The sequence below is a fragment of the Cydia fagiglandana genome, chromosome 3, assembly GCF_963556715.1.
Source record: "Cydia fagiglandana chromosome 3, ilCydFagi1.1, whole genome shotgun sequence".
NCBI lineage: Eukaryota > Metazoa > Arthropoda > Insecta > Lepidoptera > Tortricidae > Cydia > Cydia fagiglandana.
The window spans coordinates 18,243,087-18,260,387 of record NC_085934.1 but is presented as its reverse complement, the minus strand read 5'-3'; the positions used below and the strand labels follow the sequence as shown (position 1 = coordinate 18,260,387).

At 37.3% G+C, this 17,301-nt stretch overlaps 1 protein-coding gene across 1 annotated transcript in view; it reads right to left on the bottom strand.

Annotated features, from left to right (window-relative positions):
• LOC134680305 (metabotropic glycine receptor) overlaps positions 1–17,301 on the bottom strand; it is a 185,437-nt gene that overhangs the window by 87,554 nt on the left and 80,582 nt on the right. Inside the window, exons 2-3 of the mRNA XM_063539414.1 lie at positions 14,246–15,004; positions 4,955–5,138 (exon numbers count right to left, since the gene is read on the bottom strand). Coding sequence (XP_063395484.1) covers positions 4,955–5,138; positions 14,246–15,004 — 943 coding nt within the window. The remainder of the gene's footprint in view (positions 1–4,954; positions 5,139–14,245; positions 15,005–17,301) is intronic.

The window sequence follows — 17,301 nt, the reverse complement described above, 5'->3', positions numbered from 1 at the left end:
ATGTCAAATTTGACATTTCCGCGGTTCTGGGGGTCCTCTTGAACGATTTCGACAAGTTATGACTTAGATATCCAAGTCACATCTAGTCGATATCTAATGTAGATCTAGTTGATCTCTAAATCGTCTCTAGATCTTGTGATTATCTCGAAATCCGAATAGGCCTGCAAGTTATTCAAGGTATTCTCGGTTCCATTATCTATTAAGAGAACTTAATGTACTTACATTTAACTATTCAGCAATGTCGTTCGTTCGTAACTTCAACTAGCTACTAATAGGCTTGACAAATCACAAAGTTTGTTGGACAGAAAACGGAGTTGAAAGTTTCACAAACAGCCAGATGTCTGGGCGCACTGTCTGCGCCTTATTGTTCGTATAGAATTCACGTACAGACGAAATTGCTTCAATAGTCTACCCATTTTTAACGTGAAACTTTGATTCTTCTTTTTGATCGAAAAACTGCAGACAATGTGGAACTAAAAGTAATGTGACGAAGTTAGAACAGCCTTTGACAGAAAAAATCCTGCTACTTAGGTGCTGTATATTTTAATCCAATTTGTCTCTTATAATGCGTCTTATTAGGGCGTCCTAGGTATCGCTGGTGCGATGAGGTCGTGAAAGATCTGAACGAGCTCGGTGCCGACGATTGGACAGAAACGGCGGCGCTAGACAGAGAAGCATGGCGTTCCTTAGTGTCAGAGGCCAAGATCCACTTCGGGTCGCTGCGCCACGGCAGTAAGTAAGTAAGTTGTCTCTTATATTTATTACTGAGCGAATACGTTCGCTATTGGAATTATATGATAATTAATACATTTAAAAAATGCCACCTGATCTAAAAGCTCGATTTAATTAAGTGTACTTACCAATACCATACAAACAGAAATAAGGAATAATAATATTATTCCTACTAACAATTATGTTATTTCTGTCAAGGCTTCATTTACTTCGTTAACAAGTTTATATGAACGGAGCAAAATTATCACATTATTTCTTTAAATAAATCGTTTGATTCCAAAGCTAATACAGTTCCTAGAAGACATGAGAGTCATGATAGATAATTTTACCGCCTTTATTATTTGGTTATGGTTACAAAATATAAGCCAACCCACCCAGGGATTTTTAAGATTTAAGGCGCGGTGTGTAGTAAAATGCGCTTTTTTGTAACCATATTTACAGACTTTTACAAGGATTTCATGCATTATTTTCTAGTATGTATAACTTTAGTCCTTGAACTACGTTATTGCTTGTCAGAAACACAACGGCTCATTATTTTCTCGATAGAATCTTAAGTTGAAAACATGCTTAAAGCTGTCTTTTGATCCATATTTTAGAAGTACTACGACGAAAATGGATATGAAACTTACCTCATTCGATAGCTTTTAAGTAAATCTTCGTTTTTGCTGGTCCTTTTATCGATACGTTAATCTTTTCATTCATAATTTTATGAATTCAACTTTTGCCTACTAAATTACACCCTACGCGGCAATACCTTGTGCCTATTCCCCGCGCCAGTACGCCCGTGGCCACTGCCAGCGTCGGACCTATGCTAGTTTAGTGGACGTTTCATAAAATGGGTAACCACTGTATAAATATGCAAATATGTTATACACACAATGTTTTTCAACATTCTTACGAAGAAAAGCAAAATAATTCTTAATTACTGTGACATTTCTGACATTCGCCCGTCATATTGTCAATTTATAACAAGTTGGGAAGCAAAGGCACGCACCCGTCTAACCAATCCGGAATTCAGTCACGATTGATAAATTGTGTAAACAAATTTTATTAAAGGCTATTTCAAATTGAATCATTTTTAAACATATGTGTACGGGATTCAAATACCTATGTGGGAGTGTTTAGTGTATGGTGGTACCCTTCGAGCAACACCGGCTTCCGAGTGGTACCTAACCATTTCACCGCTTTTAGTTTCCGAGTTACCTACATGCGTTTTAAGGGAAGTGGTCGAAAAATGCCTAAAATGGTTTTGTGTTTAATATTAGGTAAGGTAGAAGTACTAGTGCTCGACGCTGCACTAGTATTCGACATGGGTATAGTGTGTAGCTTTCAAATAGAGCTCGACGGCTAATCCTTTTTTTTTTATTATGAATGGGCTTACTCATGGCCACAGACTCCTATTGTCTATTGTTAAGTAAAACCGCTCATGCCACGTGCCACAACCACCTGCATAAAAAATACGTACTCCGGTTACTGAGTGCGGCGAGTCGAACGCTACAGAACCAGTCTAAAATGTGTCATCGAGATGACACAAAGGCGCTTTATCGGAGAGCGCACCTACACTGGTTTTTTGAGCGTTGGCCTAGCCGGCGCTCAGGTGCCAAATAAAATAATTAAGACCCTTTTTTGCACGTAAGTAGCACGTGCGGTTTTACTTAACAATAGACAATAGGATTAGCCGTTGAGCTCTATTTGAAAGCTACACACTATACTTTATGTCAAAGTAATATAGGTTAAATTTGAACGGCGACGATCTTTCTGTATTCAAATTTAATTCTTGTCACTTTGACATAAAGTGCCCGTGTCGAATACTAGTGCAGCGTTGTGCACTAGTACTTCTACCTTATTTCCGCCAAGTCCGTACCGTGCTATATGGAAATTTATTCCAAAAAATGCTGTTTTTATATACCACACTGGTGGCAAGCCAGCATACGACCCGCATTCACCATAGCCTATGGACGCCTGCAGCTACGGGGATGTGACACATCATGCCAAATGTTGATTGATTTTATATAAAATAAAAGTCCTAATATATAAAATAAGCTTTCATAAGTAATAGTTACTGATTTTAAAAAAGCGCCATTCAATTAAAAGACATGTCTAGATCGCTTACCTTCTTTCAAGTACTTTCTAATGCTAAAAAAAACGAACTACAGTATTCCTCCTTATTTACAATACCTACTTGCCCGAAATTGACTTCTAGAATTAGACCAAGTCTGCGACGATTTTGATTGCACACGCAGTGCAAGTGTTAATCATAATTTCATGAAGGTTTGTCGTTCAAAATAACACTTGCACTGCGTGTGCAATCAAAATCGTTACAGAATTTTCTTGGTCTAACTCTATTATATTTTTAAGGTAAGTACTTAAGTACTAATTTCTGTCTCATAGTAATTGGGTATAATTTGATTAGGTTCTTAGTTTGTCGGGGTATACTCTCATATTGTATATAATTTCATTAAGTACTCATTAAATTACGAATTTGCTAATAAACCTTATTCGATATTATTTGCCGGAAAAAATCCCGGAACTGACAAATCAGAATATTCAGAATACCGATGGCGCCAGAATAAGGATGTAGACGTGCTGCGCGGGAATGGTGCGGCGGGGCGCGCGGGGCCCCCGCCCGCCTGTTCTACCACTCGTCTGCTTCACCCCCTCGGAAACGTAAAACTCAACTATAAGAGCGCCTTAATTTATTTATTTAACTATCTCTGAATAAACCCAACATTAGCTATAATAGGAGTTTATGTTTGAATTTAGTGTCGATACAATTTTAGAAAAAAGAAGCACATATCTCATTTGGAAACATAAAATGCCAAAATAACTCAAAGACTCTAAACTTGCCTAATGATCTATTCTATTTATAAGTGTGCCGCACCTACATTAGCAAAGTCAACTGTAGGTCGGACAAACACTAAATCACAACTGTACTTAATTACAAAGTTTCGGACATTCTTCAGACCATGCGGCCAATTCAGACGTAAATTATGTTGTCATAATGATATCTATTCATAACCGATAATGTTCGCATGTGAAGCCTAACAATCGGTATTGGAAATGGTCACCTCACTATAGCGCGCCAAGAACTGACAGATGAGCATCGCCGCAATGGCGGCGTCGTAGTAAAGCTTCCCAAGTTATGTCTGTTTTATTATATTAAATCCTTTATTTCATGATGATTGGTGCTTTAGTTTAGAAGCGCTGGTGGCCTAGCGGTAAGAGCATGCGACTTGCAATCCGGAGGTCGCGGGTTCAAACCCCGGCTCGTAACAATGAGTTTTTCGGAAATTATGTACGAAATATAATTTGACATTTACCAGTCGCTTTTCGGTGAAGGCATCGTGAGGAAACCGGACTAATCCCAATAAGGCCTAGTTTCCCCTCTGGGTTGGAAGGTCAGATGGCAGTCGCTTTCGTAAAAACTAGTGCCTACGTCAAATCATGGGATTAGTTGTCAAGCGAACCCCAGGCTCCCATGAGCCGTGGCAAAATGTCGGGATCACGCGAGGAAGAAGAAGAGAAGATTTGTGTTTTAGTTTAACACTATATATGATGTAATTATTCATTATGTTATATCATTCGCGAAAATGACACATGTAGATATCTAAGTGGTGTCATTATGTTATCATTCACCCTTGCGTTCCGTTTGAGCTAATACATGCCAGCGAGCACGAGCGAACGCATTAGCGAAAATTATGTGTTTGAATTGGCTTCCGGGGCAATTTACAACTCCCGAGGGTTTTTTCGGTATAGTCGGTCCCACAACTGATCTGGGTACCTAACACAACAGCAACACACAATGCAGAAAAATTTGGTCATTTCAATTATTGACATATAGGTATCTAGGGACTGGCTTTACGGGCAATAATAATGAGGCATGACAGGCCAGTAACAGCGGTGTGACACCGCTACAACGCGATTGGTTGATGAGTTCGCATCGCGCTCGCGATTAGTTAATGAGTTCGTATTACGCGCGCTATTGGTCTTTAGACTTAGGGTCGGTTGCACCAAACTGTTCGTATCGTTAAAGAGTTCGCTAAATTTTTATGTATGGCAAGTTTCAGGGCGCGCAGGCTGATGTTGATCAGTCTGTCAAATGTGGTTGGTGCAACTGGCCCTTAGACTGCACGATTGGCTGGAATTCGTGAACACCGCTGAACTAGTACCATTTTTAGCGTCCGTCCTTAAATATTATACGTCAATGATATCAAGCACTTACTTGAAAAAATAAGTCCCATTGTTGTATCCGAAGAAAGGCACTGTGTATGTCAGCATCCAGATGTTGCCGCCGCCGCAGTCGTAGTACGGTTTGGACCACTTCCCGTCCTCGTAGGTCACGGAGAGTATCTCGTCGGGCACGCGCGCCGTGTGCGCAGTGTCGTTGTATGTGTAGGTGTTGAACCCTGTAAACGGGCCTTGATTAAATAGAATAAAGCAATTGCTCATAACATTTAGAGTAACCTTTTATTCAAGCTGGATGCCTGGATGTCCCGTCTAGAACTTTAAACTATTCCGTTAGATAATGTGACCTTGAATTACGTCACAGTCGTCAACTCATTTAAAAAATAAAAAACATTATATACTAAAATGCGTTTATTTTCAGACAACAAGGTCCATAGTATATTGTTATGTAACTACTTAAAATAACAAATAAAAACTAAATTAAAACTTAAAATTAAAACTAAAAAAATGCGTATCTTCTTTCTACGACCTGTTTCTTTTAAAAGGCTAAAAACTGATTTAAATAAAAGGAACGTCAGATTTCAGCTAGATACTGAGTTAGTTTCAATCGTTACAACTACTTCGGGGCATGTCACACTGCGTCCGATTATTTAGCACGTCGCTCCGAAGTTTGAGCGAGAAAACGTTATGCGCGTATTATAGCCGCTTCTTGCACGTCGGAGCATCGGGCTAATTGGAGGCAGGGTGCCATGCCCCTTAGACAGGGTATCCAGTTTGAATAAAAGTTGAAAGAGTGAGCTAAATGGTCATTTCACCTACCTAGGTGTGGTGTGTATGAATTTTATTTTAGTTATTTATTTTATTTGTATCTACGGGATATAGATCCAACACGTAGAGTCCGTTTGGAGAGCTTTATTTTATTTATTATTAATATCACAAGAACGGTTACAGTACTTATACCAATTGCACTTGCACTTGTACAATTATATCAATAGAATTATAAATATTGACCACATCATAACATCATTAAAAATTATACAAAGTAATTATAACAATAAAATCTCACATTACAAGTTTTCTATTATGAACCTACCACCACCTACCTACCTACACTGTTCTTCCGTGACGGTTAAATACATATTTATATTTAATTTCATACATTTTCTGCATGCAAATGACGTATTCCTTTACAGTCTTAATGTCATCTTAAAATTTTATATAGTCCTTAAACAGGCTCAGGTCCCAAGTTGGTCGCTGTAGGCAAAACATGGCCAAATGGGGAATGCTTCATAGCCCCTCGACTCAGTGTACCTGCGACACAGCAACGCAAACCATGGCACATCTACTGGCGTGCCCCGCATGCCCATATCACTGCTCGGAACTGGATCTGAGGGACGCGACAGCCAGGGCTGTTAACACCGCTGCCTACTGGGCATCCATCGTATAAAAAATGGAACCTCGACACGAAAAGAAGAAGATTTTATATTAATCCTAAAGCCATGTCGTTCATTAAATATTTCCCACAGTTTTTCCTGGCCCCAATTTCACCACGGCTACAATTGTCAGTGACATATGTCGAGCGACAATTGTCAAGCGATAGGTGACATATTACAATTTTATAAAATATTTTCTATAGAAATACTTACAAACATGACAGGTATTTTGCTACAATTGTATGTATTACGATTATGTTGTGAAACAAGAATAATTTTTTCTAGTCGACATATTTGTAGAATTGTCGGTGAATCTTGACAGGAAATGAGTTATATGTCGGAATTTCGTGACAATTGTAGTGTTTTTTGTGACAATTGTCATAAACGTAGCAAGAGAAATATCTGTTTTTTTCCGATGTAATAAAGTTTTTTTTAATAATACAATGATGGTGGTAATCGGGAATACGGCCCGCCCGATGGTAAGCGGTAACCGTAGCCCATGGATGCCTGTGACATCAGCAACAGTGATGTTTTACAATTGTCGCACCTGTCGCCGTGGTGAAATTGGGGCCTGGTCGTCGTAAAAAATGATGAATGAAAATAAATTTGCCGGTACGTACAGGTCTACAGGTAAGGGATTGGCAAAGAACATTTTTATTGCGTTCCGCGGTACTCTCGCTTATATAGTACAATGTTCTTCCACTCTCTTATTTATTTATTATTTCTTTTCCATTTCTTTCCCGAGTGCCTTGTTAGACTGTCTATCTGTATGTAAGACATAGAGTGCTCGAAGAAATGGACTCATAAAGGAAAGGAAATAGACTGGGCATCGGACAGCTAGATAATTGGTGGAAATAGGTTTAGTAGGGTGACTACGCTTTAATGTCCATTTAGGAACTAATGTCTCAGTTTTGCGTTGAACTTTAACAGAGGTTTACTTACCATTCACAAATTATCTCTTACCTAGGTACTGTAAAAACCAACACCACCACAAATTTTCATGGTTGTATTAGGAACTATAAGGATTTATGGCAACTATGACAATATGCCAACGTAAAATGTATACGACGGGCAAGTTTCTCCGAGCATGAAAAATTACTTACATCGATAATTATATACCTACATAGATCAGTAGAACACAGGGTGCTTTTACCACCAAATGTAGCTATAAGATTCCGTCCGATTTCGCACGAATCGGCAAAAGTAAGCTACAATCTTGCATTGCTGGTACTTGTACCTAAACGTAATCTCCAAGGAGGCACCGCTAGCCTATAACATTACTTGTGTTACCTACATAAATAAAGTACCTAAGTAAAAAAAATCTAAGATGTACCTACGTATGAACCTAAAGTATTTTGATGAGTATGTTCTAACTAAATTTTTTGTCACCGAAATTTTTTATCGGTTATAAAATATTTTCTTAGTCCCAAAACTATCTTGCGTTAAACCAAATCGCTTGGTCACTCCACCCAGATTGATTGAGATTGAGCGAAATTAAGTGACTGGAACGTAGTGTGGCTATTTCGTATCTCGACACTGAACATTACATTAATGTCTATATAAGTTATCTCCTAGAATGTATGGCACAATACCGCAAGTGTACCTACTTAAATAAATCATCATCATCATTGTTCTTAAGAGCCTAGCTTTTGTCGGTGGAGTATTCGCCATTCCGTTCTTTTCTCTGCCACTGTTTTGAGTTCCTGATACGTCACCACATTAATTTTCTCTTTGGCCTGATCAATATATGCACGTCTCGGTCTTCCTCTGCCTCTCTGTTCTTCTATTCTGCCTTCAATTATAGACTTTATGTAATTATCGTGACGTATCAGGTGCCCCAACATGTTTCCCCTTCTGTTTTCAATTGTTTTTAGCAGAGATCTCTTTAAATTAAATAAATAATAAATAAATATTATAAGGACATTCTTACACAGATTGACTAAGTTCCACAGTAAACTCAAGAAGGCTTGTGTTGTGGGTACTCGGACAACGATATATATAGTACCTATATAAATACTTAAATACATAGAAAACAACCACGACTCAGGAACAAATTATCTGTGTCATCACACAAATAAATGCCCTAACTGGGATTCGAACCCAGGACCATCAGCTTCACAGGCAGGGTCAGGGTCACCCACTAGGCCAGACCGGTCGTCAAAACTTTTGACGCTGGGGTAATTATTTTAAAAAGGACATTTAATCCAAATCATCATCATAAATATATTGGTCTCACTAATAACAATATGATAGTTAAAATAACTTTTCCCTAGCTTCCATATTACATGGAACAGATTAACCCCGAGAATAACCTTCACTCTTCAGCTTAGAACATTTGGTAACTGGAAACGTCATGGCTGTCATTTTCTGTACGAAACAGTGTGTCGATTTTTGCGGGGGAGGGAACGTCAATTGCTATTTCTACATGATTTGTACGTAACGTACAAATAGCCATTTCAATCCATATAAAAGTTTGCACAATTGTGCAAGTTTTTCGGCAGAGGGGTAAGCTCTTCAAGGCGACTCCAGTTATTAAATGTTCTAAGCTTTTCCGCCTTCAACTGAAAGTAACCAACAACTTTGAAGTAAGATACAATGCCTCTATTGAATCTAACCTCTACAGCTTACTTTCGAGACTTCAACTTGTTTCAATTGGTTCCTGATGCTCAATCGCCTCTTCAAACTTGGAATTAAACGTCGAATACAAGTTACTATTGTACACGGATTATATATTGGAACCGGATGCGGTATTTTTAAATTAAAGTAAAAAAAATAACAATAATTAAATGACTTATAGTTAAACTAGTGGTTCTGTCAGTTCGCGTGCATAATAGTGGTAACACACTATCGAAACAGATATCTCTTTCTCGCCCTCACTTATGGGTGCGCGGCACCAAGGTCGTGGTGCGGTGCGATAGTGTGTTATGGCCTTAACTTAAAACTGGTTAAATGTATAGCTTCGCAATTTTAAAACGTTTCCATAAACTGAGTCAACAAAAGAACTATATTTACCTAATCATCGAACCTGCTTTGAAAATTTTACTAGAATCGGTTAGTTATTGGTATGTTAGACACTGCATATATGCACTGCAAAGGAAAACTGGTCATCAAGTGTGAGTAGTGTGACAAATAATTAATGTTTCGGAACTAGGTATAACCTCCGTCTATAAGCCGCCTAGAGACCTATAAAAAGGTCTCCTGCACCTCTAGCACATCTTGCATCCGCGACTTAGACCGCGACTCGAGTCGCCATTCCCGCGGCTGTCAAATCTGTCGATTTCCATAGCATAACTTGTACCCGCGACTGCAACAGCCGCGTAGAGAACTCAAAGTCGCGGCGCGACTCGTCAGTGTTACCCGGCGAAATCAAAGTCTAAACAAATCGATATTTGCAAGTGGCAACACTGAATCGGAAACCAGGGATGCGCTAAATCATTCGTTCTTTGGTGGTAAAAAAATCTAGTTTTTTGTCGATGGTTAAGTTTTTCTTGTCAAAGTCAAGGAACTTTCAAATTTTGTCCACATTTAATTACGGGAAAAAATATGAAAAAATGTAAGTAATAGAGCCTTATATAATTAATATTGATAATATTCCTTAAAATATATATTGTTTAAAAATTTCTGTTTAATAAACCTTTTAAATAAAATATTTTTGTAAGTAACTATAATAATGGAATTGCTATTATTGGGTTTGTTCTCATATTCCTGTTGTAAATTGTGTTTTTTTTTTCAGAATTAGTTCAGCATTATCCTAGACACGATTGATATCCCAGCACCCAAAGGAAAATATTATTAACAGGAACGTGCCAACGGGACCCGAAGTGGAGATTCAGGAAAAGAAACACACTAGGCAAGCTTGTAGGTTTCAAACGCGGAGCTGTCCCCTTTTCTAAATTTACTAAGATGTGAGAAGCGCTTTAGCTTTAAGAACACCACCGACGAAGTGAACTATTAATAATAACCCTAATGGTTATGGCGTACACTAAGCTGCCACAGTAACTCTCAAATAAGTTTCATATAGTTTTTCTTGTGCCAATAATGGATGGCATGTGTGTGTACTGTGTACCTAACTGTTTATGATTTGACAAATTGATATGAGAAGCTTATTTCATAGTCCTCGATGAAGTCATGACCATATTTTACTGTCTTGTTTATAAACCAATTTTCTTTCCAGGGTGATATTTAATTGTCCTACGCCGCATGTCGAAGAAAAAGGAAGAGAGAAAATACTTTTCAAGGGTAATAAAGAAGATTCTTACAATTTCTCTATAGTGGTTCTAGATGTTAATATATATTAGGTTTAATAATAAGAAGTCGAATATTGCAAGAATATATAAGACAAAGCAATATACTATTAATTTAAATATTGTTTTTTTTTCTCTCCTGTATTTTTACCTGAAAAGAAACAAAAATAAAGTAGGTAGGTAAGTACCTAGAACTCCTAGAAGCCATGATTAATTAGCTCCCCAAGGCCCACTTCATACCTAATGCTGACAGCAACTAGCATGATCGTATCAGGCCCTGTCAAACATGAAGTGAAACATCTAGAACACGGGTTTGATCTAGAGGAGTTTCAATATGGTAGACCATATGATAACCGTACCTATGCTACCTACGCAGACTATGACATGAACGTAATAACTCCTTCAAAATATTGTTGGTCGGCTCGGTCCAGTCACGTCACGGTATGGTGTTGGCAGGGGACGGAATGGTTTAGTGGGTGATGACTGATAATATTTCATACAAAGCATGATTTTGAGCCGGACATGATCCTGTTATAGCCACGTATTACATCATTCTGTTACAGTACGATGCAGCGGGCACAGGCCACATGTAGGTATGTTTTGTTGAAGTCGAGGAAGGTTCCAAACGGTACCTAAATAGTAAGAGATTGTTGAAATTAGACATCTAACCGTGATCCAAAATATTACTACTAAGACTAACTATATGTTGGATAGTTTGTTTTGAACATTTGTACCTACCCACCTCATCGGCTTCATTTATGTACAAGCAAGCGGGCTCCGTTGTTAGGTTGATGAAAGTTTTGTGTAAGGAAGTCTTAGGATTACTTTTACAAACTTACGAATCTGAATTTTATTGAAATTTAAAAATCCTACATATGTACCTAATTACTTAATTGAGTACCTAAAAACTAGCTGTTTGAAATTAAAGTTGTAAACATGATGGGTGTTGTAGGTATCACCGTGCATAATCAATATAAGAGTGCGTAAAGCGCATTTAGTGATTGTTCCATACTTCCTTATTCCTTAGGGCAATAAGTAATTATACAAATTATATTATTACATAATATATGAAACTTGTTTTTAAGTTATAATTATCATGAGTTTAGTTAAAAAAAGTACAAGCAAACCACTCGCGAGAGCGAGTCGCGTTATAAAGTCGCGTAGACTTCGACTCGCGGATTGACATAAAGACGAGAGAATATTTTGTCTCAAAATAGGCAGTTGTGCTACGGATTTTACTTCAAAGTCCCGATCGTTGTCATTTTCTGACAGTGACACCTGATCGCGAGTTTGTCGCGGCTCTCGCGCGTGAGTTGTGCTGCCAACACGCGACAAGCCGCCAAGTCGCGCCGATCTGTCACTTCTCACGCCTGTCGCGGCCAGTTGTGCTAGAGGTGCTGTTCCATTCTAATTTGAAGTTTGTGTTGACAAAATAAAATTTAATTTTGCTTGGCAAGGTTTGACGTATGGGCGGCTAGAGGATAAAACAAAGGTATGATAAAATAAAACTTCTTACCTACTCTAACACAAAAGGAAATAGAAAAGTCCGTTTTCAAGTAAAGTTAGTGCGTTTCGCAGTAAGTAAAGTTATGAAACTAAATTATTACACTTGACTGACCAATTACCCAATTTCCGAAACTACCCGAATACAATTTAAAAAAGAAAATAAACAAAGAAAAATTTTAAAATGAACTTCTGATATAAAATGAAAGAAACTTGATTGAATATGACCTTGATTAGGTAAGATTCTCAAAAGTTTGTTTTAAAACTTATCGTACGTATTTTAATGTAAATTATTTTGTTGCTTAACCCTTATCTTGGCAACGTAACACCCGTGATACATGGAACTTAAAAAAATCTAGCAGATTCACTGTAGTACCTAATAAAATAATTATGCCCTCAATAAGTCGAGGTACCCTCCTTACTTATAGAAAAAAATAATGGACACAAGTGTCATTGTAAATTAGTTAGTAATAATCAACATGGCGCCACGGAAACAACAGATTTCGGTTCGCACTGGATGTTTTGCATTTATTTCTTAGATTAGTATATATTTTTCCATAATCTACATTTTGATGCATTTACTATCTGTTAGTGCATAAATATTTACAATGCTTTCGAATTTAAAAACATTTAATACACAGAACCTGACATAAAACTGTTATGTATTATATTTGATACATTGCCAAGAACTCAGAAATGTACATATCGAAAGGATTGTATTACATTTAATACATTGCCAAGTTGACGTCAAAATAGTTTTACAGGTTTTTATTATTTTTTTATATTTGTGGGGTTACAAAACATGTTTCAAGTATTTAATATTAGTTGTCGTATTATTTAGTCATTGAACTTTGATTTTTTTAAGTACTAGATGTTATTTAACTGTATATTCGTACGCTGTAGCATAATTGCTACGCCGTAGCCCGTAGCACGGAAAAATCTGTGCATGGCAAAAATGCCCCAAAAGTGAAAAAAAAAAATTTTTTTTCACTTTTAAATTATTTGTTTACTTTTCATATTTTACTCAACTTTTTGCTGAAGGATTTTTTGAAACTTTACGGGATCAAATTTTCCGCCCATGTGATCAGGTATTCGTAGATATAATTTATTTTTACAGGTGTAATAGTTATCTGATGCTTTGGATTGCGTTTAATTAGCAATAAATGATAATTTCTGTTGCATTACATGTTTTATTTTTATTAAAATCCGCATTTTTCTTCTAAAAAGTAGGTAACTATTTTGTCGACGGATTGGCACTGTATCAAATATGATACATATGATTTTCCGAAATTGGAAAATCCTGGATTTTTTTCTTTATTTTTTAATAGTCTAGTATGCTCAATAGGTGACGAAAAACTAAAAAAATGTTTATATTTAAGATATTTTGAGCCTTGCCAAGATAAGGGTTAACCCTTTATAAGGCAGAGGCGATATATCGACCACATACGCTCAATCAGAAATTCAACCATACTGTTTTAATAATAGGGCTCAAAATCGTTTGCATTAATTGAATATTCAACTTGCTTTTAAAATAGATTTTTGAAATGTAGGCTTCTGATAGCTGCAACAAATTCTGCGATAGCACGTCCCTGTCAACGGGCCTTATAAAGGGTTAAAGAAATTAGCATTCATTCGATCGTCTCTTATGTTCTACGCATTTTCATGCTAAATGTAAAACTTGCTAAATCAGTAAACGTATTCGGAAAAAGGTGCCACATTATCGTTCCTCAATAGGGGCGACATTAAACTTGTATCGGTATACCAGTAGAATTTTATTGACAATGGTATATTAGGTACCTATTTTAAATTAGAAATGGCTCATTGAAAATGTATTTGCAAATCGAGAAGTTTCTTTAAGACCGATGTCAAGAAAGTTGTTTAACGACAACTGCAAAATCTTATAAATATCATTATAATATTTAGGTACATGGTTACTTAGTAAAACAAAAGTAACATGGGCCTCTGATATACAAACCAGTGTTTATACCATTTGCGACTGATATCACAGACCGATCTAGTAGAGTACTAAATCATGTAAACGTCTTAGTACGCCTTTGTATTAACCGATGGTAAAGAAATCGAAGATTTAAATTCATAACGATTCTGAAATTAAGAACTAAATAATAAAACATAATTGTAATAACTCACCTCTGCGAAACTGATTGTAGTTGCGTATCACGCGCTCGGCATTTTTGCGAGCGATGTAGAACCACTCAGACGTGTTGCTCAAATATTTGTACTCCACGGCCAAGTCTTTAGCCAATATTGGCCCCTCCGGCAAACGGTACGCGAAGGGACAAAAGAGCTGGTAATCCTTATACTGAAACTGATCGTAACAGTTCCCCGCAGCAAAAATATCATCATCAAACTCCACCATAGAAAATACACTAGAATGCAGCAAGTATTCGTTGTGCATCACTGACGGACCAGCATATTTCCATAATCTGGTCAGCATGTTCGCCCTATTCACAGCCACATCGGCTTCTATCCTAAATCTTTCTTGAGCATATCTATCTACAACTCCTTCGCCTAAATTCAAATCAGTCCCCGCTGTACAGTTTTCTCCCAACAAATGCTGGGTTTCTATTAACCTTAGGAATCTAGTAACAACGTCTTCATGTACAGGCCTAGATATAGTGATGTTTTCTACATCTACAGTTTCATTGGTTGCTGTATTTACGTTTTCGGGTGTGTCTATCTTTTGGGTTTCATTGTCGTAGCTATGTTCTAGGTTTAACAAGTGTCCTGTGAGGGTTACGTCTGAGGGTTTGGTGTAGTGGGCGGAGGAATAGTTTCCGAAGAACTTTTGGAACTGGCTGAAGTCTTTGATAGCGCCGTCATCACTGTCTGCGCCGTATGGTCTGAGGGCGGATACTATCGGATCTTCCCCAGATTTGTCGATGCTTTCTGTAACAAAGAAATATTTTTCATTAACATCCTCCTCCAACGTAAAATTAAACACAGTGATAGTATTAAATTTATCTTGAATTTCTGTTACATGTTCATTTGCATATTAATATTTTTAAAATTACATACATATCACAGAATAATCAACACAAGGTTGACCTTGACCTTGTTACAAAATACTAAGGCAGAAATGGTAAACAAAATATACGCAATAAAACGACATTTCTCAAATAACAAATGTTTGCTTCTAACTTTTGTAAACTCCAAAGAAATTTAATCTCAGCGACTTATTTCGTTTCGACATACCCGATTAACCTACTTTCAAATTCAATTCATCATTCAAGTTCCTGGCAACTTTGTTTTACAGATTTCGATTCCCAAGACCAACTAACATTATGGTCCATGAAATCTAAACTAGCGTAACTATTACTTGAGAAAGCATTCTCTTAAACTTCTGTGGCTTCCGGGACTTACGTCGAATCACCCAAACAAACAATAGAGGTATTAACCAGTTAACCACTCAAGCAAACAGTAACTTAAGTAATATTCATAGATCATGTCACTATCGTAACATGGTAACCTACTGGAATAACGCGTCACGGAATAATAAACAGAACCCAGTAAAACATCAACTAATAACAATGCCCAATTTAATCAAAATAACGACATCGTTTCATCACTACCTGCTTGTAGCTTTACCTCCAAAGAAACCTCATCTTTATTAAAATGTGAAAATTCTCCTCCATCCGTACGGATGGTGATTCTTGTAAAGACGTTTTTCGCGTAAAGGGGATTCAGCTGTCGTTGGGTCGGGTGTGTAAAATCTTTGCAATCCCCCTATAAAGGAGGATTTTGTTTATGAGGACAACAAATAGAGCAATCGCGACTTTCATTACAACCGGGAGGCTGCGAATTGATAGCTACGGTTATTTATCGCAAGTAATTTTGCTGTTATGCGTTCCCAATGTTGCGAAAACTCGTGAAAGTTAAGCACTGGAGCGAACCAGAGTATCATGACCTAGAAATTTGCATAAAGAGAAAAAGCTAAGTAGACGTGTTATTTCAATACGACAAGCGATAAAGGAAATGTGTGCGTGTGATTTATATCAAAAACTTAATTTGAGGGGTAGTGGATGACTTTTTTCCCATATTCACTTTTTTCTCTCTAGTTTAAACGTTTTGTTATGGAAAATTATGCTTAAGAAAATGTTGCTTATATTTACCACAGCTACTAATTTTCTTTTTGATGTGTAATTTGAATTAAGATATTTTGCCTCCATGTTAGAGAGATGCAATGCAACAGGTCCGCGTCGAGTCCACGACACACCACTATTCGGTATGCGATAGGAATGTCTCTTGAACACAGTTGCTGCTGGGTGCCAGATGCCGAGATTCAATAAGGAATCGGTCATGACCGGGATCCCTTTAAACACTATCTGCTTTTATATCTTTGCGTAACACAGGCGATATGTTTAGGTTTTGAGGTCACACGCAAGAGACACAAGAACAGTTGTACCTACCTACGATAACTGCTTAAAATTAAGCGTGTTGTATGCCTGTCTACATAATTGTGAACCCATTTAATGATAACACTGGTTCAGAACTTCAGTGTAGAAAATAAAATCGAAAATACCACAAAATACCACTCGTATCTCGCCAAAGACACAAGAAGTGTTTGTGCCTACCTACGGTAACTGCTTACCATCAAGCGCGTTGTATGCCTGTCTAAATTATTCTTTCTAAACCATTTAGTATTATCACTCGTTCAGGGCTTCATTGTAGAAAATTAATTCGAAAATACCACTAAATACTACTCGTTCCTCACCAAAGACGCCCAACCTACGGAACATGAAACAGGAAAAACTGATCTCATGATAAATATTAATAAAGACATTCTAATAATTTGTTCACAATTTTGATTTCACTTGCAAACGTGTGGCTGAGTATCTACAGCTTGAATACAAGGTCCAAGAAGGCGATATGTCACCCCGCTCCTCCCACACCTCGGTGGTATGAACCGAGATACCTAACTACAGCGCACACCCCTTTCTTCGTTCAAATTGTAGGATTAGTTTTAAGTAAATGGCATTTAATTCTAATGACAAATTCTAAGCTTGTCTTAAGAGGAAAGGGGATGTTCGCTTCTCTATACAAACGTAGTCCCAATTTTCCTCTCTGGATATTTACAAATGCAAAATATTTTTGCATAATTGAAGTGTTTCGTCGTCGAAAAACAGATTACATGCAAATTTTTAAAAGCTTATAACTTTTATCTATATATATTGGGTACCTATTTA